We start from the raw sequence: 23,988 nt of genomic DNA on the forward strand, positions 1-23,988 counted from the left end.
GAAAAACTGTTTAATACATTTTTGAATAAGACTGTAATGTGACAAAATGTGGAAAAAGTTAAGAGGTCTGAATACTTTCTGAATGCACAGCATATCAAATAACCTGACAATGATCCAAATTATATGGGTAGACAAATAATGTAAGTGTGTTATGCAGCAAAACACATCTATCCCTTTTATAGGATGAAAACCAGTAATATGATGCACTGTTGATCCATCCTGTTCTGATCTAATGAGATGGATGTAGGATTTTCTACAGCCTACAATCGAGGCCTTTCGCAGTCATGAAGGACGAAGCTAGGCCCCTCTTGGTTCTCATTGGCGAAGAATGAACTCAAGTGCCCAACATGTTATAACTCAGAGGTTGTAAATAAACCCTTTTTAAGGTGATGTAACTTATCATTATTATAGGGCTGTGAAACCCATAGCCTAATGGCTTCAGACTGAGCATTTCTCACTGGAAAATGCTGCTGACATTGAACATAGCTTAGGGTTAGGGTATTTCATTAATTTCAGACTCTCCTATACCGCTATTTCCAACATCTTATACCCCATAGGTTGTAAATGAAGATATAACTAGTATCATTATTATAGGGCTATGAAACCCATAGTCAAATGGCTTCAGACTGAGTATTTCTCACCATTTATTTACGGAGAGCAATTTCTGTTTTTTATAAAAGGTAGTGTTTATTTATTTACAGTAGTGTGTTGATTCATTCTTGCTTTCTTCAGTGGAAATACAGAATATGAATAAAAATGCTAAATATACCATAAGCGTAATCAAGTAGAGACTTACGACTATTTAACCATGTTCATCATTACTGAAACATGCATATTACAAACATTTAAACAGTTAAAGATAATGAATACATGACAATTAGATACAAATATTTTATTAAAAATAATTCATACAAAAGTCAAGAGTTGGCTATAACATGAGTACGAACAAAGTGAATGTGTGTGTGTGTGTGTGTGTGTGTATTATGGTGTGTTTTATAATTTCCCATCATAAAAATGTATCCACATTCCCCAATCAAATACCTTTGTCAATGCCACAAAAAAAGATACACAGTACCAGTCAAAAGTTTGACACCTACTCATTCAAGGGTTTTTCTTTATTTTTACTATTTTCTACATTGCAGAATAATAGTGAAGACATCAACACTATGAAATAACACATATGGAATCATTAATAACGAAAAAAGTGTAAAACAAATAAAAGTAGCCATCCTTTGCCTTGATGAGAGCTTTGCACACTCTTGGCATTCTCTCAACCAGCTTCACCTGGAATGCTTTTCCAACAATCTTGAAGTAGTTTCCACATATGCTGAGCACTTGTTGGCTGCTTTTCCTTCACTCTGCGGTCCAACTCACCCCAAACCATCTCAATTGGGTTGAGGTCGGGTGGTTGTGGAGACCAGGTCATCTGATGCAGCACTCCATCACCCTCCTTCTTGGTCAAATAGCCCTTACACAGCCTGGAGGTGTGTTTTGGGTCATTGTCCTATTAAGCGAAAACCAGATGGGATGGCGTATTGCTGCAGAATACTGTGGTAGACATGCTGGTGAAGTGTGCCTTGAATTTTAAATAAATCACAGACAGTGTCACCAACAATGCACCCCCACACCATCACACCTCCTCCTCCATGCTTCACGGTGGGAACCACACATGCGGAGATCATCCGTTCACCTACTCTGCGTCTCACAAAGACACGGCGGTTGAACCAAAATCTCAAATTTGGACTCGTCAGTCTAAAGGACAGATTTCCACTGGTCTAATGTACATTGCTTGTGTTTCTTGACCCCAAGCAAGTATGTTCATCTTATTGGCGTCCTTTAGTAGTGGTTTCTTTGCCGAAATTCGAGCATGAAAACCTGATTCACACAGTCTCCTCTGAACAGTTGATGTTGAGATGTGTCTGTTACTTGAACTGCGTGAAGCATTTATTTGGGCTACAATTTCTGAGGCTGGTAACTATAATGAACTTATCCTCTGCAGCAGAGGTACCTCTGGGTCTTCCTTTCCTGTGGCGGTCCTCATGAGAGCCAGTTTCATCATAGCACTTGATGGTTTTTGCGACTGCACTTGAAGAAACTTTCAAAGTTCTTGACATTTTCCGGATTGACTGACATTCATGTCTTAAAGTAATGATGGACTGTCGTTTCTCTTTGCTTATTTGAGCTGTTCTTGCCATAATATTGACTTAGTCTTTTACCAAATAGGGCTATCTTCTGTATACCACACCTACCTTGTCTCAACACAACTGATTGGCTCAAAAGCATTAAGAAGGAAAGAAATTCTCAAATGTACTTTTAACAAGGCACACGTGTTAATTGAAATGCATTCCAGGCGACTACCTCATGAAGCTGGTTGAGAGAATGCCAAGAGTGTGCAAAGCTGTCATCAAAGCAAAGGGTGGCTACTTTGAAGTATCTCAAATATAAAATATATTTTGATTTGTTTAACACTTTTTTGGTTACTACATGATTCCATATGGGTTATTTCATCGTTTTGATGTCTTCACTATTACTCTACAATGTAGAAAATTGTAAAAATAAAGAAAAACTCTTGAATGAGTAGGTGTTTCCAAACTTGACTGTATAACAGAGATAAGGGACTGTTGATATTGCAACCGCACAACTCAAACGCTGGTTCACCAGTATAAACGTTGTTCAAGCCCTCGAACTGTAGTCTGTTAAAGATGATCATCTGTTTATCCATAAGATCTGTCCCCAGAGCTTCCTATACAGTTAATCTCTTTCCGTAGCATGTTGCCTGGCAATTGAGGAGAATGATAGGCTCAATTTAAGATGTTACAGAACTGCTGTATTTTAAGCACAACTCCTTTCTTCCCAGTTTCCCTGGCGTTGCTACGGTAATCAAGCTGTTTTTACCATCCCTGTAACTATCGCTTCTGAGGATAAATTGTTTTCTAAACAATAAATAATATGATATCCGCTTCAGAACACCTGAGTAAGCTCCACCTATTGCATTGGCGCCGTTGTTCCGTGACCACTGCATTTGTTCACTGATATCCCCTCATAAATTCAATCAGTTCCTTGTTTCCTTTTCACTTCTTCAGTCACATTCCTAAAGCCCAAGAAACAAACAATTAGCTTCCTAGTACATATGGAAATGAAAAAGGTAAATTAATAACTTTTTGGAGGGTTACTGTCAAAATGACAGCTCCAAATGCAGGTGTAAAACGCAGATTATTTCTGTCGCCTATTTTGCGTTTCGAAAATGTATCACCGTTTATGGCTGTAATGACAGGCTACATTTGCTCAGCGATTGTGCGCGCATGTATGCAAGTGCACACATGCATGTGTGTGCGCATGGGTCTGAGGTTTGTAGGCTACCCCTCCTTTTTGGAGGTGGTGTGACAAAAAAAATGAAAAACACTGTCAGGAAGTACCAGTGACTCGCTCAATACGGAAGTGGTCAGATGACGCGGATGCTACACTACAGGACTGTTTTGCTAGCGCAGAATGGAATCTGTTCCGGGATTCATCCAATGGCATTGAGGAATACACCACCTCAGTCATTGGCTTCAACAAGTGTATCGATGACGTCGTCCTCACAGTGACTCTACGTACATATCCCAACCAGAAGCCATGGATTACAGGCAACATCCGCATTGAGCTAAAGGCTAGAGCTGCCGCTTTCAAGGAGCGGGAGACTAATCTGGAAGCTTATAAGAAATCCCGCTATGCCCTCAGACGAACCATCAAACAACCAAAGCGTCAATACAGGATTAAGATTGAATCCTACTACACTACTGCTCTGATGCTCGTCGGATGTGGCAGGGCTTGAAAACTATTACGGACTACAGAGGGAAACCCAGACACGAGCTGCCCAGTGACGCGAGCCTACCAGACGAGCTAAATGCCTTATGTTCGCTTCGAGGCAAGCAACACTGAAGCATGCATGAGAGCACCAGCTGTTCTGGATGACTGTGTGATAATGCTCTCGGTAGCCGATGTGAACAAAACCTTTAAACATGTCAACATTCACAAAGCCGCTGGGCCAGATACGTGTACTCAAAGCATGCGCAGACCAACTGTCAAGTGTCTTCACTGACATTTTTCTCTCCTTGACCAAGTCTGTAACGATGAGACGGCCTATAGGGAGGAGGTCAGAGAACTGGCAGTGTGGTGCTAAGACAACAACCTCTCCCTCAATGTGAGCAAGACAAAGGAACTGATCGTGGACCACAGGAAAAGAAGGGCCGAACAGGCCCCCATTAACATTGACGGGGCTGTAGTGGAGCGGGTCCTGAGTTTCAATTTCCTTGCTGTCCACATCACCAACAAACTATCATGGTCCAAACATACCAACACAGTCATGAAGAGGGCACGACAAAACCTTTTCCCACTCAGGAGACTGAAAAGATTTGGCATGGGCCCCCAGATCTTCAAAAGGTTCTACAGCTGCACCATCAAGAGCATCCTGACCGTTTGCATCACCGCCAGGTATGGCAACTGCTCGGCATCTGACCGTAAGGTTCTATTGAGGGTAGTGCGAACAGCCCAGTACATCACTGGGGCCAAGCTTCCTGCCATCCAGGACCTCTACCCTAGGCGGTGTCAGAGGAAGGCCCTAAAAATTGTCAGAGACTCCAGTCACCCAAGTTATAGACTGTTTTCTCTGCTACCGCACGGCAAGCTATTACTTTTTATTTTAGCCTACTTGGTAAATATTTTATTCTTCTTGAACTGCACTGTTGGTTAAGGACTTGTAAGTAACCATTTCACGGTAAAGTCTACACTTGTGGTATTCGGCAAATATGGCAAATACAGTTGGATTTAATACATGATAGTGGCAACAGATGGAGTTGAGTTGGATATAGTCATGGTAGGATACAGTATTTTTCACAATCTATTAAGACTGGAATTGTGTTGGTCAATGTTAATAAGTGCAGCCTTTATTACATTTCAAAATAGTTTCGGAAAATACGTTACTCATCAGATTGTGCCGCTTTCCCCTCTTCTTGTAATAATTGCTCAACAAGTCTGTGTTTTTTGTTTTTTTGGGGGTGTGCCCCTCCCCCCCCAAAAAAGGTCTGTGCACTACCCTTCTCATGACAGAGAGACACGCGCAAAGAGTGAGAAATACAAACCGTGTGCGCGCACACTCACACCGCTCATGGAGACGCTCCAGTCCTCCAGTGACCTGAAGCTGTTACCTCCGCTGGAAAGTGGAATCGGAATTTCGCGGTAAGCAAAGAGGCGAGCCGCAAGCTCACAGAGAAACACAATCAAGCTAACGTTATTGTTGTACCAACTCGGAGACAGGCGACCACAGCTCCACTCTTTATATCTGAGTAGCCTACATCATCCGCGGACAAATCAAGACCACAGAATAACATTAACATTCGATAAAGGTAAGTGAATGGTCGGTTTCATCTTAGAGCTATCTTCAAACCATACGTATTTTTAGCAACAATACTCATAAGCAGAATCACAAGTTTGTAGTGCGTGCCCTTTTAAGCTCTTCACTGCTTGGCTTGTGTCCAACTGTCCATTCCATAGCATTATCAGGAGAGCTTCCCTATACTCAAAAGCCATGTACGGAAGCTAAAATAGTTTTTTTTTAAAGAGATAAAAAGAAAATGCACGTAGAACACAGATGACAATAATCTAAGTATCATTAATTGATCGGTCTGTGATTTATAAATATAAAAAAATGGTGTAACTTTTGAAGCCATGTGCAGATTATCATAAATTACTAAAAAACATATAACACATCTATAACACATTACAACGTACTGACATTTTGTTTGGAACCGCGCTGGCAATGGAACCGACTCTTATGAACCTTTGGGCAATGGTTTTGCGTGATTATGTAATATACCGTGCCATGCCTTAAAACGTTCTGTCGGTAGAGACGCATATTGACAAGAGGGTTTTACAAGCTTGAGTGTTATTTCTAGTTTGACATTAGTTTCACATCTGACTGTGAAATGAAAAGACTTCACTCATTTGCATGGATTTGAATTGCGCCAGGCAATGAATTGGGCGCTTGCACGCACCCTTCAGGCCAGACTCGCAGGCTACACACAGCCAGATCTCAAGCTACACACAAGTATTGATGCATCTGTCTATCATATGGAAAGGATTTTTTTGTAAAAATGTATTCATATGAAACTAATTTCAGAAGTGCAAACTTTGCACCTGTGGTTTTGTGAATAGTACACTATTACCTTTAACCTTTATTTAAAATGTTCTACTTCCTCAAACTTTTTTATCCCCATAAGCAACAATAACATGTGCAGAATATGCATAATATGTGCATTTGATAAATCAGTTTAGTGTCAGTTTTGAATCTCTAATGTTGTGAGGCCCTAAGACCTGTTCAGCATTGGTTAATGATAACTCTAATTTGCAATGCGGTGGACTATGCTACGTGTATCATTTCCATAGATTTGAATAGATATGGTTTTCCATATTGCCGGGAGCAGGTGAAACTAGCATCACTAGCCTCAATCAATTATTCTGGAGAAAGTTACACATTTGATCCTAAATTCACCTTACTTGCCTTTGTATTGTTGGAGGAAAGGAGAAATGAACTGCGTCAAAGGCTCCCTCAATCTGGAGACGTTTAACCTGTCGCTCTCTGGCGACAAGGGTTGGAAAATCAATCAAGGATATTCAGAAAAATCATGTTCCAAGTGTGTGTGGCTGAGCCATGCACACACACACACACACACACACACACACACACACACACACACACACACAAAGCTAAAAAATACATGTGCACATACATGCCCACACAAACACAGACACGTGCACATAAACACACGCAAGCTAACTTGAACAGGAAACAAGCAAATTAGTCTTTGTAATATAATAACATTTGAGTTTATTCATGTTATCTATCTGCAAATAGTTTGATAAACGGAAACGTACAGCCTTTCTAATGATGACACCCCCACAGAGAGTTTTAGACAGGGTCTTTTGTTTCAATAGAAAATGGCACCAAACACGCATGTGGCCCTTTTGATTCGCCACTCCAGTTCTTTTTGTTTGTCCCACTCACACCTCACGGATGAGAAGGGTACAGCGCTAACAAGGGCTCTGATGTCGGCAGGGTGTGCTGCATTTGTAATTGGATTATACTCTAATCACAATAATAAGTGTGCAATATAAGCGCCATTGCCAGCCCACATTAGTTGGAGAAAAACAACGTAGTTTTTCTCCTTTTAATTCATTGTCTTCTATCATGGAGACACTGTATGACTTGTTCCACATTTTGTTACATTACAGCCTTGTTCTAAAATGTATTACATTGTTTTCCCCCCTGAATCTACATACAATACCCCATAATGACGAAGCAAAAATATATATATGTTTTGCAAATGTATATAAAAAAAGGAAATATCACATTTACTATTCAGACCCTTTACTCAGTACTTTGTTGAATCAACTTTGGCAGCGATTACAGCCTCAAGTCTTCTTGGGTGTGACGCTTGGCACACCTGTATTTGGGGAGTTTCTCCCATTATTTTCTGCAGATCCTCTCAAGCTCTGTCAGGTTGGATGGGGAGAGTCGCTGCACAACTATTTTCAGGTCTTTCCAGAGATGTTCGATTGGGTTCAAGTCCGGGCTCTGGCTGGGCCACTCAAGGACATTCGGAGACTTGTCCCAAAGCCACTCCTGCATTTTCTTGGCTGTGTGCTTAGGGTCGTCCTTCTGCCTCGAATGCTCAGTTTGGCCGGGCGGCCAGCTCTAAAAACAATCTTGGTGGTTCCAAAACTTCTTCCATTTAAGAATGATGGAGGCTACTGTGTTCTTGGGGACCTTCAATGCTGCATTTTTTTTAGTACCCTTCCCTAGATCTGTGCCTCGACACAATCCTGTCAGAGCTCCACGGACAATTCCTTTGACCTCATGGCTTGGTTTTTGCTCTGACATGCAATGTCAACTGTGGGACCTTACATAGACAGGTATGTGCCTTTCCAAATCATGTCCAATCAATTGAATTTACCACAGGTGGACTCCAATCAAGTTGTAGAAACAACTCAAGGATGATCAATGCAAACAGGATGCAGCTGAGCTCAATTTCGAGTCTCATAGCAAAGTGTCTGAATACTTAAGTAAATAAGGTATTTACGTTTTTATATATATACATTTGTAAAAATGTCTAAAAACCTGTTTTGCTTTGTCATTATGGGGTATTGTGTGTAGATTGATGAGGAAAACATGTAATTTAATCAATTTTCGAATAAGGCTGTAACTTAACAAAATGTGGAAAAAGTCAAAGGGTCTGAATACTTTCCAAATGCCCTGTATATCCGTAAACAAACCAATTAGAGTCCAGGGTGAGAATGGCTATGGGTCAATTAGAAGCCAGGATTAGTATGGCCATGGGCCAATTAAAGGCCTGGATTAGAATGGCTATGAGCCAATTAGAGGCCAGAATGAGAATGTCTATCGGCCAATTAGAAGCCAGGATTAGTATGACCTTGATAGCATGAAGGGGCAGGTTGGGCCATGTGGTGAACATTCTTTCTAGAAGTGCATTCGGCTCTTTAGTCACCACAGTCAGGGCATTTGTTTAACGCCCCTTCCTAATAAGAGCTTCGTTGACATGTGGTTGATATTTAGTCATCACTATTGACATAGATCTCTGCCAAGAATCAACACTATGTGCTGACTGAATTGGAATGTCAAGCCAGATTCTTACTGTAACCTTGAGTTATGCATCTTAATTCTGGGCCTGGTTTGATCCTAGGATAGGGGAGCATTAGCTGGGTGCTTGGGGCTGTGTAACAGGTACTGTACATGAACCTGTGGTGACTTTGATTATGTGGATCTCAGAATCTGTCACTGTTGTGGGCTCGGTTCCTGTCTCAAACACTTATGTCACAGCTGGCTCTCTTGGGCTATAGTACTGCACACACACACACACACACACACACACACACACACACACACACACACACACACACACACACACACCACACACACACACACACACACACACACACACACACACACACACACACACACACACACACACACAATTGCCCACTCACCATTCATACCCTCTTGAGTATGGCACTCATTTCCATAAAATATGTCCTGTTTTTGGCCCTTTCCCCCACATAGATGCCTTCCAGCCCCCTATAGACCCTCCAATCCAACCCAGTTTGGTCCCAACTGACTCCCTAAGGTTATTCTTTGTTATTAGGACTGGACCAAACAATAGACACATCCTTACGCTATCAACACCCACTGGCACTTTTTCATAAAGACATCTTGATTATTGACCGCCCACCATGTCTCCGTGGCAACAGCTGGGGGAGGGGGGGGGGGTGTGCAGTAGATTAGTCACCCCATAAAACACACACATGTGCATGCACGTTTACACACAGACACACACACACACACACACACTAGCATTAGGACTGGTGATGGCTCATGGAGAAAGGGACTGATTCTTTTCTGATGGTTACCAGACATCCAAACGAGCAGATACGATAACCCAGAGCATCAGGAAGCATGGAAAAGAGTGGCTCTGTGTAGTTTGATGGCTGTGAGGATCCCGTGGTGCAATGAGTTTGAACATGGCACTGGTAACAGTGTTAATAAATAGTCCTTTCTATTGCTGCATGAAATACAGTACACGTTCCGCGTTGAAGTGTTTACTGAAAGCTGCTTTGGACGAAAGCGTCTGATTATTAATGGGACTGTGGATCCATTTTTTTTAACCATCATTCAGGTCAAGTGTGGAGAACACTGCGTGCACACTTTTATTCCAGCTCAGCTTTAACACACGTGATTCAACTAATCATGTTGTAAAATGGAAGACAGCGCTTAGCTGATTATTTTATTTCAGGTGGGTTGGTGATGGGCTTGTGTGATGTTTATTCCTGCCCGTCTACCGGTTTTCTCTTTTCCCTGGCACCTAATTGATCGGTTACTGTCATCGATTCGCACATCACTCGCATTCCCATGTCGAAATTGTTAGTAATTGACTTAAAGAATAAGACTGTACTTGTTACCATGTTCACATGTATTTTAGTGAAAGTAAAAAATAAAAAATACTATATAAAAATGTATAAATAAACATAAAAATAAAACTTTCCTAGGCATGAGGTGGAAGATGGTGTTCTAAAAATGGTCAATTGTATTGTTTGTCATTGATTGTACCGATTGACTCAATGAAAACAATTGTTCACAAAAAAAACAACTCATCATTTTCCAACCAAAGTAAAAATGTGGAAGTGAATATGGAGAGACTTGTTGGATGTACTATTTTATGAAAGGTCTAAACAAAAATATTTTTTTCACCCAGCTGTTCTCAGTGCCGCTTAGTTTTATGAAATATCTTTATCTTGGATAAAATGCATTGTTTTTAAAGAAACACACACACACAAACACACACACTATGCTAGTGATTTTCCGTTCCTAACTGAAACTAGAAGTCAAAACAGAATAAGGATACAACTGTTCCCTTATTGTCACTGAAGCAGAACAACTTCATTCTAATGTTGAACATGTTAAACCTGAATTATTTACATTCTCATCAGCAGTTGCATCCTTGTTCCTGGTGTCAGACAGAGCAAGGTGAAGTTCCCCCTAGACACTGATCTTGGGTCAGTTTTGCATTTCTCCCACTAATGGTTAAGGTTATGATTTGGGGAGAGGAAGCTGATCCTAGATCTGTACTTAGGGGACACTTCACCCCGGAGCATGTCAGACATTATGCTCCAACTCACGCCCTCATCTTCTCTATAAAAAGAATGCTCGTTTGAATGAACATTTTTCTTGCCATGAGTAGAGCAGTGAAGACTGTAGCACAGACTCAGTGGAAAAAGATTAAGTAAAGTATACATCATTTAGACACACAAGGTTCATTTTAGGACACAGCAAAAATAAAAATGGTGTGGTTGGGCTTTGAACTGGCTGCCCCCCCATAGCGCCACCTGCTGTAATGGAGGATATTTCCAAAATGTTAGGTAAACGTTAGGTAACATTCTCATTACATGTATTTAACCTTTATTTAACCTTAATTTAACTATTCAAGTCAGTTAAGAACAATTCTTATTTACAATGACGGCTTACCAAGAGCACAATCTAATGATACTGTGATATCATGCAGCAGACATTACCTGAACTAAAGTTCTTTCCCATAACCTTTTGTAAACATTCTTGCAACACATTGACATTTTGCTGAGAGTATTTTGTAGGTGCATGAGCAGAATCAGGCCCTGTAGCATTCATTGGCAAATGAGAAATGAAAATACGCAAGTGTACATTGACTGTGTTTACACAGGCAGCCCAATTCTGATCTTTTGCCGCTAATTGGCCTTTTGACCAATCAGATCAGATATTTTTCCAACAGTGAGGCAAAAGATCAGAACTGGGCTGCCTGTGTAAACGCAGCCTTAATGACTGTCACAGAAAGACCCAATTCCAAACCAATCATTGAGCTCAGTTGGTAGAGCATGGTGTTTGTAACGCCAGGGTTGTGGGTTTGATTCCCACGGGGGCCAGCACAGAGAAAAATAAAAATAAAAAAATGTTTAGAAATTAAATGTATGCATTCACTACTGTAAGTCGCTCTGAATAAGAGTTTCTGCTAAATTACTAAAATGTAAATTACTTGCCCCGGGTTTGTGCTGTCTTGCCAACTCTTATGATGAGACTCACAGCTAAAAACAGAATTGGATAGAAATCAGGAGTATGGTACTAGATAGACTTTCCCAATTACAGTAATTTTTTGCCAGATCAAAAAGGGTCCTAGGTGGTGGGTGTGGCAATGAGCATACTCCCCCATGCTCCCCATGAGCATGATTGGCTGTCTGCACCTCTACATTTAGAAAAAAATGTAGAAACTCCATCTTGGCACTGTATTTTTTAGCATTTTTTAAAGCCATTTTCATGCAATTCTACACATTTCTCCATGGAGCTGAGATTTTTTTTCTTCAGCTTCAATGCTAATTTCTTGTAATTCTACACATTTTGCCATGAAGCTGAAATAAAATGTTACAGTTTCAAAGCTAATTTCCTGCAATTTCATGCATTTTTGCCATAGCTAATGGTGTGTTCTTTTGCTCAAACTGTCTAGCTTTTATTTAGGTGATTGTTAGTTCTCAAAGATCATATATAGGACCATTATCTTTTCTACATTATTATGCAACCCGAAAAAATGCTTGGAGCACCAGTTAAGCCCTCGGGACTTTATGGATTTGTTACTGTACTGAGAACATGGCCTCCTTTCTTTTTGTTTTGGCTTGGGTGAAGGCTTACTGACGGGATGACAGAAGTGATGAACACCTGTGATTCGACGGTGGGAGACTTCACCGTCGGAGGTGGGCCAGCAGACGAGGGTATATCCTTTCAGGTGGGACTAATTCAAACAGACACAAAAAACTAAAACAAACAACACACACTACAGCACAACATAAGAATCGTGTACACACACACACACACACACACACACACACACACACACACACACCACACACACACACACACACACACACACACACACACACACACACACACACACACACACACACACACACACACACACACACACACACACACACACACACACACACTCCATGTCACTCTCTCCTCCTCTCTCCTTCCCTGTAGACCCATGACAGGTGCAAATGTCCCTCCATTGCTCTAAACTGACAGCAAGGCTATTTCTGACTGCACCTCCATCACAGCCTCCTCTTTCATCCCCCTCTCATCCTCTGGAAAAAAGGCCATCTGATTTCTGCTAACTTTTTACAGTGAAGACCCAGTGACTTCAAAGACCCAGTGACTTCAAAGACCCAGTGACTTGTACGACCCAGTGACTTCAAAGAGCCAGTGACTTTAAAGACCCAGTGACTTCAAAGACCCAGTGACTTCAAAGACCCAGTGACTTCAGAAGTACCTCCAAAGAACTGTCTTGTGTCTTGTGACTCCAAAGTAAAGTGTGTTTTAGAAGACCATGTGCACATAGAGTCTTTATGGACTTGTAGTAGAGGCCTTGTCTAAAACCAGTGAAAAGCTCTCAAGTAAGAGATGGCAGCGAATCCAGTGGCAAACTGTTACTTTCTCAACCAACCGGCTTGCCCTCATGCAGATGCAGGTGTCCCTCGCTGACCCCCCTCTTCCTCCTTCAGTGCAGTGGTGTTATGGAAGTAATCACAGTGGTGTTAAGGAAGTAATCACAGTGGTGTTATGGAAGTAATGCCACCCCACACAGTGCTGTTATGGAATTAATCACAGTGGTGCTATGGAAGTAATCATAGTGGTGTTATGGAAGTAATCCCACCCCACACAGTGGTGTTGTGGAAGTAATCACAGTGGTGTTATGGAAGTAATCACAGTGGTGCTATGGAAGTAATCGCGCTCTTCAGAGGCCCGAGATTTTGCGATAGAAGTGACACTTGCGGGTTGCAGCTAATGCAAAGCGCCTCGTTACCCCGGCATCCATTTCAAAGCTTTAAATACCGTTTTTGACTAGAGGGAAATGTCAATCAGGGAGGGAGGAAGTGGAAAACATATTTTTCTGTCTTCAAATGTTTGTTTCCCATTCAAGTCACTAGCCAAATCTCCTTACCTCTCTCACTGAGCATCATCTTGTGGCATGATTAGTCATGCTGTCTTTTTTCTGGAATGTGTTTTGAGCCCTTGGATACTACTTGGTAAATTACACATTTGTTGGATGCCACAAAACACTAAACTGAGCATATAATCTAGGGTTAACCTGATCCTACTCCATCAATGTCTCAGATGTTACCAACAGGATTGGCGTTACCAGCAATTCAGTGTTCAATTCAGTTCTGTTCAGTTCACCCCAACCCTTACCCTGTTTGCCAGATTTTCCCCTGTTTGCCAGATTTACCCCGACGTGATTGTGTTTCCAGATCTTTCCGGACTCCCTCGAGCGGTTCCCCAAGCTGTCGAAGCGGCTTCCGTCCATCGTGGTGGAGCCCTCCGAGAGTGGGGATGTGGAGAGTGGCGAGCTTCGCTGGCCCCCAGATGACCTCAGTTCCCCTGACGACGACTCCGGAGAGGTTGAGGCCGAGGCAGTAGGTGAGAACCACTAAAATCCATTTACAGCCAAGAGATGTGAAAACCAGGAGGGCTCTCCAGGAGACAATAGAATAGAATCAGTTTATTTTTCTGAAGCAAACTTCAGACGAAAGAGAGGAACTGAGGAACTCTTACTTGCTATGCCTAATAAAGTTTAGAACATTTTTAAACTATTCAATAGTATTGAGGTATGTGATTTGGAATACTGGAAAAGACTAGGAGCTTGTAGGTTGTAGTCGGGGGGGGGGGGGGCTGTAAGCAAAATGTAGCTATCCAAATGGAATGTATTTAAATATGTGTGTTGGTGGCAGGCGGGGATCATCCCGAAGACGAAGAGCAAGTTGACAGAATGATGGGAGGAGTTTAAAACGGACTCTCGCAGGGCTGGCACCATTCCAGCCATTCACAGTGAGTTTCTCTATGATGGACAGCAGCAAGGAGGAGGGAGGGTCTTCAGGCTAAGCCCGTAATTAATAGAACCGCCAACATGTTGGTAGACCTCCACACCACTTGGTGGGGCCGAGTCCTGCACGATTGTCTTAAATAGCTCTTACGTGCCAAACCTTAGTGGGTAGCTTGCTACTGTAAATCAATTGTTGCTTATTTTACTTTATGTTTCACAATGCCATTTTTAAGTACACCCCTTTCAGAGCTTATCTGTGATCTTAAGATATTGGAAATAAAGACAGGAACACCTCTGTATATAAAATGTTAATGTATCTGGCTATCTTAGACCAAAGTCTAGAACACTGTACTCTTATGAAAACTGTATGTACACTGTAGATATACAGATTTACACAGTGAGTTTGGAAGAGGAGAATTCATCCTTGTATAGCTGTCAGCTTCTGCTCAAATGCATGTTATTATCTATTAGTCCTTATTACAGTTTTGTTTTCCTTTCAAACAACAGGATTTGAAGCATCATTTTATTACAAAGCACATGTATTTGAAAAAACATAATTTTCACATAACTTTTTTATTATTTAATATTTTGCCCAATTTCATAGCGTGTCTGGGATTGTTTTTGTTCATTAAACTTATAAACGCAACATGTAAAGTGTTGGTCCCATGTTTCATGAGCTGAAATAAAAGATCCCAGAAATTTTCCATACGCTCAAAAAGTTTATTTCTCTCAAATTTTCTGGACAAATTTGTTTACATCCCTGTTAGTGAGCATTTCTGTTTTGCCAAGATAATCCATTCACCTGACAGGTGTGGCATATCAAGAAGTTGATTAAACAGAATGATCATTACACAGGTGCACCTAGTGCTGGGGAAAATAAAAGGCCAATCTAAAATGTTCAGTTTTGTCACACAACACAATGCCACAGACGTCTTAATTTTTAAGGGAGTGTGCAATTGGCATGCTGACTGCAGGAATGTCCACCAGAGCTGTTGCCAGATAATTGAATGTTAATTTCTCTACCATAAGCTACACATGCACAACATCATTTAAAGAAATGTGGCAGTACGTCCAACTGGCCTGACAACCACAGACCACGTGTAACCACGCCAGCCCAGGACCTCCACAACCGGCTTCTTCTCCTGCGGGATCATCTGAGACCAGCCACCCAGACAGCTGATGAAACAGAGGAGTGTTTGCTCCCTAGTGGGTGGGCCTATGCCCTCCCAGGCCCCCCCATGGCTGCACCCCTGCCCAGTCATGTGAAATCCATAGATTAGGGCTTAATGAATTTATTTCAATTGACTGATTTCCTTATATGAACTGTAACTGAGTAAAATCGTTGAAATAGTTGCATGTTGCGTTTATATTTTTGTTCAGTATAGTTTGGAGTCTGATATTATGGTGACATTTCAAGAATTCACACAAAAACGTCTCGCTCACATCCTTGAAAATACATTGCTACACATGCACAAACGTAGATACTAAAGCACTTTAGATACCCAAGTGGTGTTTTTATTTTTCTCAACACATAAGAACTGTATAAATGTTCTATGGGAGTGCACATTTATTTAGTGTTGTTTTCAAATATTGAATTAATTTCCCTCTAATTACAATTGGATATTTTCAAACATTTTCAAACAGTTTATTATCCCACTTATTCACTGTATCACATGTAAATGTGTGGGATATTAACCTATTACAGCACCTTAGCCTGGGTATGTACTGAAGCTACTGTACACTAAACCAGAACTGACAATTCATGTCTAGGTAAAGTCTTTATGATTTGTCATAGCTGGTTTTTAACCAAGATTCCACTTATGACAACTGACATGTGAACCTTCCAGAATGCCCCAGCCTGTTATTACATGAGTTTTATCACCGTGTTATTATAAACATTTTATGTTGTGTTATCCATTTCGGCACAAATAAGACAACTACTATTATTCATTTTTTTATTTAACTAGGCAAGTAAGTTACGAACAAATTCTTATTTAGCATGACAGCCTGCCAGGGGACAGTGGGTTAACTGCCTTGTTCAGGAGCAGAACAACAGATTTTTACCTTGTCAGTTTGGGGATTTGATCCAGCAACCTTTTGATTACTGGCCCAACACTCTAACCACTAGGCCACCTGCTCTAACCACTAGGCTACCTGCCGCCTATAACTGTAGGTGCTGTAGGATCAGGAGAGTTATATTCCATGTTTACGTGTAGCTATGGCACATAGAAGGGAGACATTGATGTCTACAAAATCTACCATTCTTTCCCTCTGCGTAGAGAGTTTCTATCTCAAACATCTAAACTGACAACACATTGAAGCAGTAATAACACTTTCCATAAAATATAAAAGTTATAATAATAACTACATTGTAGAATGTATATGATTAAGTGTACAATACAATCATCTACGTGCTATTTGTATGGTTTACGGTAACAGTAATGACTGGTTTCTTATTGTCGAAAAAACAAACAACAATTCACTGCTATACTTCTGTTTATTAAAATACATGTTTGTTCATTATTTTGGATCTTTCTTGATTAAAATATTTATTTTTTAAGGATAACATATTGTGGTGGACCGTTGGGTATGGCCACATTCTTCACTGTAAGATACTAAGTAAGTAAGTAAGATACTGTACCTGGCTATTTGTAATAAACGCTTGTGAAGAAGATAGATTTTTTTATTCTGCATTTTGGTTGGTTGAGTGTTTCTGAGAATGGAATTGAAGCTTGCCAATTCATGTGAAATTTTAAGTGGCAGAATTGCACTGAGATGTTGATCGTAGTGGTTCAAACTGAACTTAGTTCTCTTTGTTGGAGTGTAGAGGGAGTGCTGTCTGAGTGTTATTTAGCTGAGGGAAGTGGCCACCTTGTGCGTGTTTGATCAAGTTTGGACTTACCATAGAGCTGCTGGCACTATACTAATTTCTTCATCCCGTGACTGCCAGTTCTGCCCATGTTGTGACACCTTTCCTGTACACCTGCTGCTGGGGATGTGAGAGGAAATCAGTTTTTCCCATAGAGATAGTAGAGAGCCAATCTCCAATCTATACAATGGACTCTTCTGTGACAGCATGAGGAGTGCCTATGTGGCACAAGAGCCCTCTATCCATCTTTATGGTTTTCCCCCAGCATCAGCTCTAATGTCCTGGGTCCTGGGTCAACCTTGTTCACAGTTGTCTTCTGCGTTCTCAGGGTGGCCTTCTTCATCCTGGAAAGTACTTTCAGTGCGCCTGTAGGGAGAACTCCTGTCCGGGTGATGTAACTCACGCTGGCAGACACAGTCCCTATCTGGGACAGACACTGCACTCTCCTTGGACCATTGTTACCCCACTTGTGGCACACACTGATTGAGCCGGTCTCTTGGAAAACAAGAGAGTCTCAGTGAAGGAAAATAGAGTCCTGGAGAAAGACAGACATGATGATAAAGCTGAAGTTCTGTATCTAAGAAAGTCTGTCTGAGATAAAAGAAGTGTATTGTAGACCAGGCCTGTAAGGAGATTTGCTCCTGGCTAAAACTAAGCTTGATAATGGAAAACAAGAAAAGGAAAACACTTTCTTGTCCAAAGATTGCGGAGAAGAAGCAACAAGAAGTAAGCAAGACGAATCCTTCTCTCTCTCTCGCTCTCTCTTCAGGATTGGTTGTTTCTGGTATGTCAATAATCTCTCTCGCTCTCTCTTCAGGATTGGTTGTTGCTGGTATGTCAGTTCTCTGTCTCTCTCTTCAGAATTGGTTGTTGCTGGTATGTCAGTTCTCTGTCTCTCTCTTCAGAAGTGGTTGTTGCTGGTATGTCAGTTCTCTGTCTCTCTCTTCAGGATTGGTTGTTGCTGCTATGTCAGTAATCTCTCTCAATTCAATTCAATTCAAGGGGCTTTATTGGCATGGGAAACATGTTAACATTGCCAAAGCAAGTGGAGTAGATAATATACAAAGTGAAATAAACAATAAAAACGAACAGTAAACATTACACACACAGAAGTTCCAAAATAATGAAGACATTACAAATGTCATATTTTGTATATATACAGTGTTGTAACGATGTGCAAATGGTTAAAGTACAAAATGGAAAATAAATAAACATAAATATGGGTTGTATCTCTCTCTTCGGGATTGGTTGTTGCTGCTATGTCAGTTCTCTGTCTCTTCAGGATTGGTTGTTTCTGCTATATCAATAATCTCTCTCGCTCTCTCTTCAGGATTGGTTGTTGCTGGTATGTCAGTTCTCTGTCTCTCTCTTCAGGATTGGTTGTTGCTGGTATGTCAGTTCTCTGTCTCTCTCTTCAGGATTGGTTGTTGCTGCTGTCAATACTCTCTCTCTTCAGGATTGGTTGTTGCTGCTGTCAGTACTCTCTCTTCAGGATTGGTTGTTGCTGCTGTCAGTACTCTCTCTCTCTTCAGGATTGGTTGTTGCTGCTATGTCAGTTCTCTCTCTCTCTCTTCAGGATTGGTTGCTGCTGCTATGTCAGTACTCTCTCTCTCTCTTCAGGATTGGTTTTTGCTGCTATGTCAGTTCTCTCTCTCTCTCTTCAGGATTGGTTGTTGCTGCTATGTCAGTACTCTCGCTCTCTCTCTTCAGGATTGGTTTTTGCTGCTATGTCAGTTCTCTCTCTCTCTCTTCAGGATTGGTTGCTGCTGCTATGTCAGTACTCTCGCTCTCTCTCTTCAGGATTGGTTGTTGCTGCTATGTCAGTTCTCTCTCTCTCTCTTCAGGATTGGTTGCTGCTGCTATGTCAGTACTCTCGCTCTCTCTCTTCAGGATTGGTTGCTGCTGCTATGTCAGTACTCTCGCTCTCTCTCTTCAGGATTGGTTGCTGCTGCTATGTCAGTACTCTCGCTCTCTCTCTTCAGGATTGGTTGTTGCTGCTATGTCAGTTCTCTCTCTCTCTCTTCAGGATTGGTTGCTGCTGCTATGTCAGTACTCTCGCTCTCTCTCTTCAGGATTGGTTGCTGCTGCTATGTCAGTACTCTCGCTCTCTCTCTTCAGGATTGGTTGTTGCTGCTATGTCAGTACTCTCTCTCTCTCTCTCTTCAGGATTGGTTGTTGCTGCTATGTCAGTACTCTCTCTCTCTCTCTCTTCAGGATTGGTTGTTGCTGCTATGTCAGTACTCTCTCTCTCTCTCTCTCTTCAGGATTGGTTGTTGCTGCTATGTCAGGACTCTCTCTTTTTCTATTTCTTGCTTCCTCTCTTTTGTCCACTGAAGAGCCCTTCTCGTTCTCTCGTCTCTTGCCGTGACGTCAATCGCCCACGTCACCAAGGCAACATTAACTTGCAACACAGGCACCACAGCCGAGTCTCGTCTCCTGCTCTCGCCACGGAGCACTTAACGCTGCAGTGCTTCCATCATTACACCCGTTTAGCAAAATGAACACGTCACATCTGTGCTGTAAGCATTATTAAGCATGAACAGAACCGCTCATGATTTTTCTATTCTTAAATCTACCCATTCCACTTTTTTCCACAAAAACAAAGGCTGTTGATGGTAGCTCTTGGTGGTGTATTTATCAAGTTGGTTACGTAAGAGTGGCTCTCGGTGGTGGCCCATTACAGCTTGGCTGAGTGCCTTAGAGCCAGAGAGAAAAAGCACTTTCCTCTCCTCCTCTTCCTTCACCTACACAAATCCAACAAGGCTTACCATGCTAGTTCACAGTGGGTCGATACAGGCCAATCCCGCCCTCAATGGAACACCATGACCTCACTCAGAAAAATCAGATAGAGATGACTATTCAGACCATAATATAAGGATTATTGAGCGCACTACCTACCATATCAGTGGTCAGTTGTCATCACATCAATGACATGGGTCTGATGATACTTGGCTTCAATTGACCCCCTTTTAAGAAGCAGATGAGTGGCTGGAATCTGACAATGTGATGACAACAGGTCCATTAGAATATGTTCAGGCTGGTTCTACATGGGAAATGTTAATAACAGCAGGGTCAGGGGTTAATTGGTGCTTGGAGAAAGAGGCATTGGCCAGAAGATACATGCACCATAGGGTTAGAAGGTGCCCAGAAATACTGTAATTACATGTTGAGAATCATTCATAAAGGCTGCCATCTTGTACAGGTCTCCCTTGTAAAAGTGTTTTATCTCAATGAGATTAACCTGTATAAATAAAGGTGAAATGAATGCATAAATTAAAGAAATCATCCCCTCAGTGGCTACTCTGACATGATAAGGAGGCTACTACGTGGTAGATCACTTCCCAACCTGGTGACCCTACTTTATCCGGACGAGGTGTGCATCCCAAATGGCACTCTATTCCCGATGCAGCGCAGGACCTTTCATCAGAGCCTGACTAAAAGTAGTGCACTATAAAGGGATTATGCCGCCATTTGGGACTCGTGATACACTGACAACATGATACACTGGCAACGTGATACACTGGCAACGGGATACACTGGCAAAAGAGACGAGAGACTGAACCCCGCTGTGAAGTGGGCAGAATATATCAACACAAAGCCCTTGTGATTGGTCTCAAGTGCACCGAGTAGAACATCTTCCTTCCACTTGTTTGAGTTCCTCCGGGTTGCCATAATGAAATCCCTTCCTCCATATTCGGCTGGGACTCCCCTATGCGCCGCTTTGAGGCAATTTCACAGATACATTTACAGGCTGGGTGATGAAAAAGTCCTCTTTGAAGACCTGAAAATCACAGAGGGGAGAAGTGAGGATGAGCGAGGGAGAGAGGGAGAGAGAGGAAGATAATGTAGAGGAAATAATGACAGATGGAAGGAGAGAGACAGGGAGAGAGAGAGAGAAATAGAGTCCTGCATTCACACGCTTTTTAGGAGAAAAGTTTGAAAATAAATTGCATCTCGGCACTCGAAAGGAGGTGTTGGGGTGTGAAATCACAATACGCCTCATTTAATTCCAATCAACTTTCTTGTCTCCTCTATCTCTCCTCTCAGACTAATCTGACTCCTCTAAGGGAAACTAAATATCCACTTGATGATTACCTGTACACAACCTGCCCTACATTGTTGGACAGCTTGATCACCTGTTGGGTTTTTTGATCAGCTCAGCTGTGCAATCACCTCCCAGTTAAGCACTCTCGCCACAGCCACCAATAGGTGTCACCATTACTGGTTTGAGAAATTGAGAGAGACATTTCAACCTATTCTCTTTCCATAGTCCCTAGAAGATCTTTACAATAAGTGTGTGCGTTTTAACTGAAGTCGACAACCAGATAACGTGCGGCGTTTAATAAATTACAAGCATCACAGTGCTTGACCATCATGCATGCCCTCCCATAAGGTACATCGTAAACGCACCATGCACTTACACACAATTGAAGTAAACAAATGAACACACGTGTGTCAGTGTCAAACATTTGCAGAAGTGTATTGTGTAATGTTTTTGTTTATGTGGGGCGGCAGCGTAGCCTAGTGGTTAGAGCATTGGACTTGTAACTGAAAGGTTGCAAGATCAAATCTCCGAGCTGACAAGGTTGAAAATTTTTTTGTATTTTTATAAATAAAATATGTTATTAAAAAATCTGTCATTCTGCCCCTGAACAAGGCAGTTAACCCACTGTTCCTAGGCCGTCATTGTAAATAAGAATATGTTCTTAACTGACTTGCCTAGTTAAATAAAGGTAAAAGAAAAAAAGAAAATGTGTCTGTATTAATGTAATCCCCGCCATCCACCCACCTAATGCTGTACAGACATTACAGACGTCACACAATCATTTTGTGTGTGTGAGTTCTCAAATCAAATAACATTTTATTTGTCACATGCTCCGAATACAACAGGTGTAGACCTTGCTGTGAAATGCTTACTTACAAGCCCTTAACCAACAATGCAGTTTTAAGAAAAATAAGTGTTTAGTAAAAAATAGATAAGTAAAAAATTAAAAAATTAAAAAGCATTATTCTGTGGTTCCCATAGTGGTGTGAGGTTGCCTAGGCAGAGAACTCCTGTACAGTTGTAAATATTTTATAGTTTTCAATGTTTTTAAATTGCATTTTATCAATTAAACTTTAATTATAATTTTTTACACTTTATTTTTATTAAAGAACACACAAAAAAACGGTCTGGCAGGTACAGCACACATCATACGTACATCCGATTAGTTACAGTAACATCATCTTCGAATTAGAACATTTTCAAGTACGAAACCTATTTTTCCCAGTATTCCTGGCCTCTCTCTTTAGAGATGTGTTAAAGTAAAGGTCATACGCTCCATATAGTTTATTTCCTTAACAATGTCTATCCATTGGGCCTCCAACAGGTACTTGTCTCTATTGTGGAATGTCGTGTCATTGACTATCAGTAAATGTGAAGACTGTATATTATCAAATCAATTCTCTATGTGTAATTTAATTACGTGATTAAACTAATCATGTAACTTTAATTAACTAGGAAGTCGAGGCACCACGGGAACATGTTGTTTATAGAGTGTCCATTTCCCAAATATATCAGATATTTTCATATCTTATCAAAACAGTCACTTATTAATTAATTTTATTACCTCATCAGTCTCATTACTGAATGTCGCAAACCCTTGGATATCTGCACGAACCCTAGCTTAGATCACAAATCAGCGATATACAAATTGGTTTAATTATTTATTTACTAACTAACAAATCACAGAATTACATAAACACACACAATTAGTTAAACATTGGGTACTAACATGACACAAGGAAAAGTTCCTAGTGGACAAAATCGATATGCTGGCTTGGTAGACAAAGGAAAGGGGTGGAGACCGCTCAAGAGCAGGAAACTCATAGAGGATTACTACACTCATAGAAATCGCTAATCCTTTGAAAATGAACAACCGGTCATTCGAAAAGAAATTGCAATTTACGGATGTATGTCTTGTTGTCTTTCTCTGTGGTCGCCGGTCCATCTGCTGAAGAGAGTTGACAGAAAAGTCTCTGGTTGCATTCCCCAGAAGTCACAGTCTGTCGTAGTTGTTATATTGGGTACTTCAGAGTACCATTCGGAAATCTTCTTAGATCGCCTGCGTTTACCAGACTAAAGTATTTAAACAGCTGCAGTCTAAATAATTGTTCTTTAGTTTATAGAGTTGTAACCATTTCAACGTGGGGACTCCGTCCCAATGTTCTCTAATTTGTCCTTTGGTAGAGTTGTCGTCCCAAAAGGGCCATGTCGTGACAGTAAGTTATCAGGTATTTCACCTAAATACCGATACTTTTATGTTTGTTCTATGTCAAAATCCATCATATTTCCAACGTAAGATATTATTTATCCCCAGTAGGATTCAATTGCAGGGCAGGACCAAAAGAGTGATCCGCCATTGATAGTCCACATTCTCCCCAACAAGGGTGTTGGGAGCCAGTCTGTCTTGATTTCAGTTTAGGTGTTATGAAGAAACGTGTAAAATTCTTCCAACAAAACCTTGAGTTAGTAGTGCTTGAGTCAGAAATATGTTCAACCATGTTTCATCAGTTATTTCAATGTTAAGTTCCTCCTCCCATTTCTGTTTAATATAGTTTGTATAGTGTTTCTTTGAAGATAGAATACCCAGGTAAAGATTTGAAGTGTTTTTATTTTGTTGATAC

General features: G+C 41.1%; 1 protein-coding gene across 1 annotated transcript; it reads left to right on the plus strand.

Annotated features, from left to right (window-relative positions):
- The first annotated feature begins 5,068 nt into the window (after window positions 1-5,068).
- LOC106571118 (protein LBH) lies at window positions 5,069-15,157 on the plus strand. The gene is made up of 4 exons (XM_082961644.1): window positions 5,069-5,384; window positions 12,257-12,356; window positions 13,882-14,050; window positions 14,362-15,157. The coding sequence occupies exons 2-4, from the start codon at window positions 12,270-12,272 to the stop codon at window positions 14,415-14,417; spliced, it is 312 nt and encodes a 103-aa protein (XP_082817770.1). The 5' UTR covers window positions 5,069-5,384; window positions 12,257-12,269; the 3' UTR covers window positions 14,418-15,157.
- The last annotated feature ends 8,831 nt before the right edge of the window (window positions 15,158-23,988 follow it).

This window comes from Salmo salar, chromosome 15 (genome assembly GCF_965601325.2).
Source record: "Salmo salar chromosome 15, fSalSal1, whole genome shotgun sequence".
NCBI classification, from domain to species: Eukaryota; Metazoa; Chordata; class Actinopteri; order Salmoniformes; family Salmonidae; genus Salmo; species Salmo salar.

Coding starts and splice junctions, on each gene's coding strand:
- LOC106571118 (XM_082961644.1), top strand. CDS start 12,270: ATGACAGAAGTGATGAACACCTGTGATTCGACGGTGGGAGACTTCACC. Junction 12,357..13,881: donor ACGAGGGTATATCCTTTCAG/GTGGGACTAATT, acceptor TTGTGTTTCCAG/ATCTTTCCGGACTCCCTCGA. Junction 14,051..14,361: donor GGTTGAGGCCGAGGCAGTAG/GTGAGAACCACT, acceptor TGTTGGTGGCAG/GCGGGGATCATCCCGAAGAC.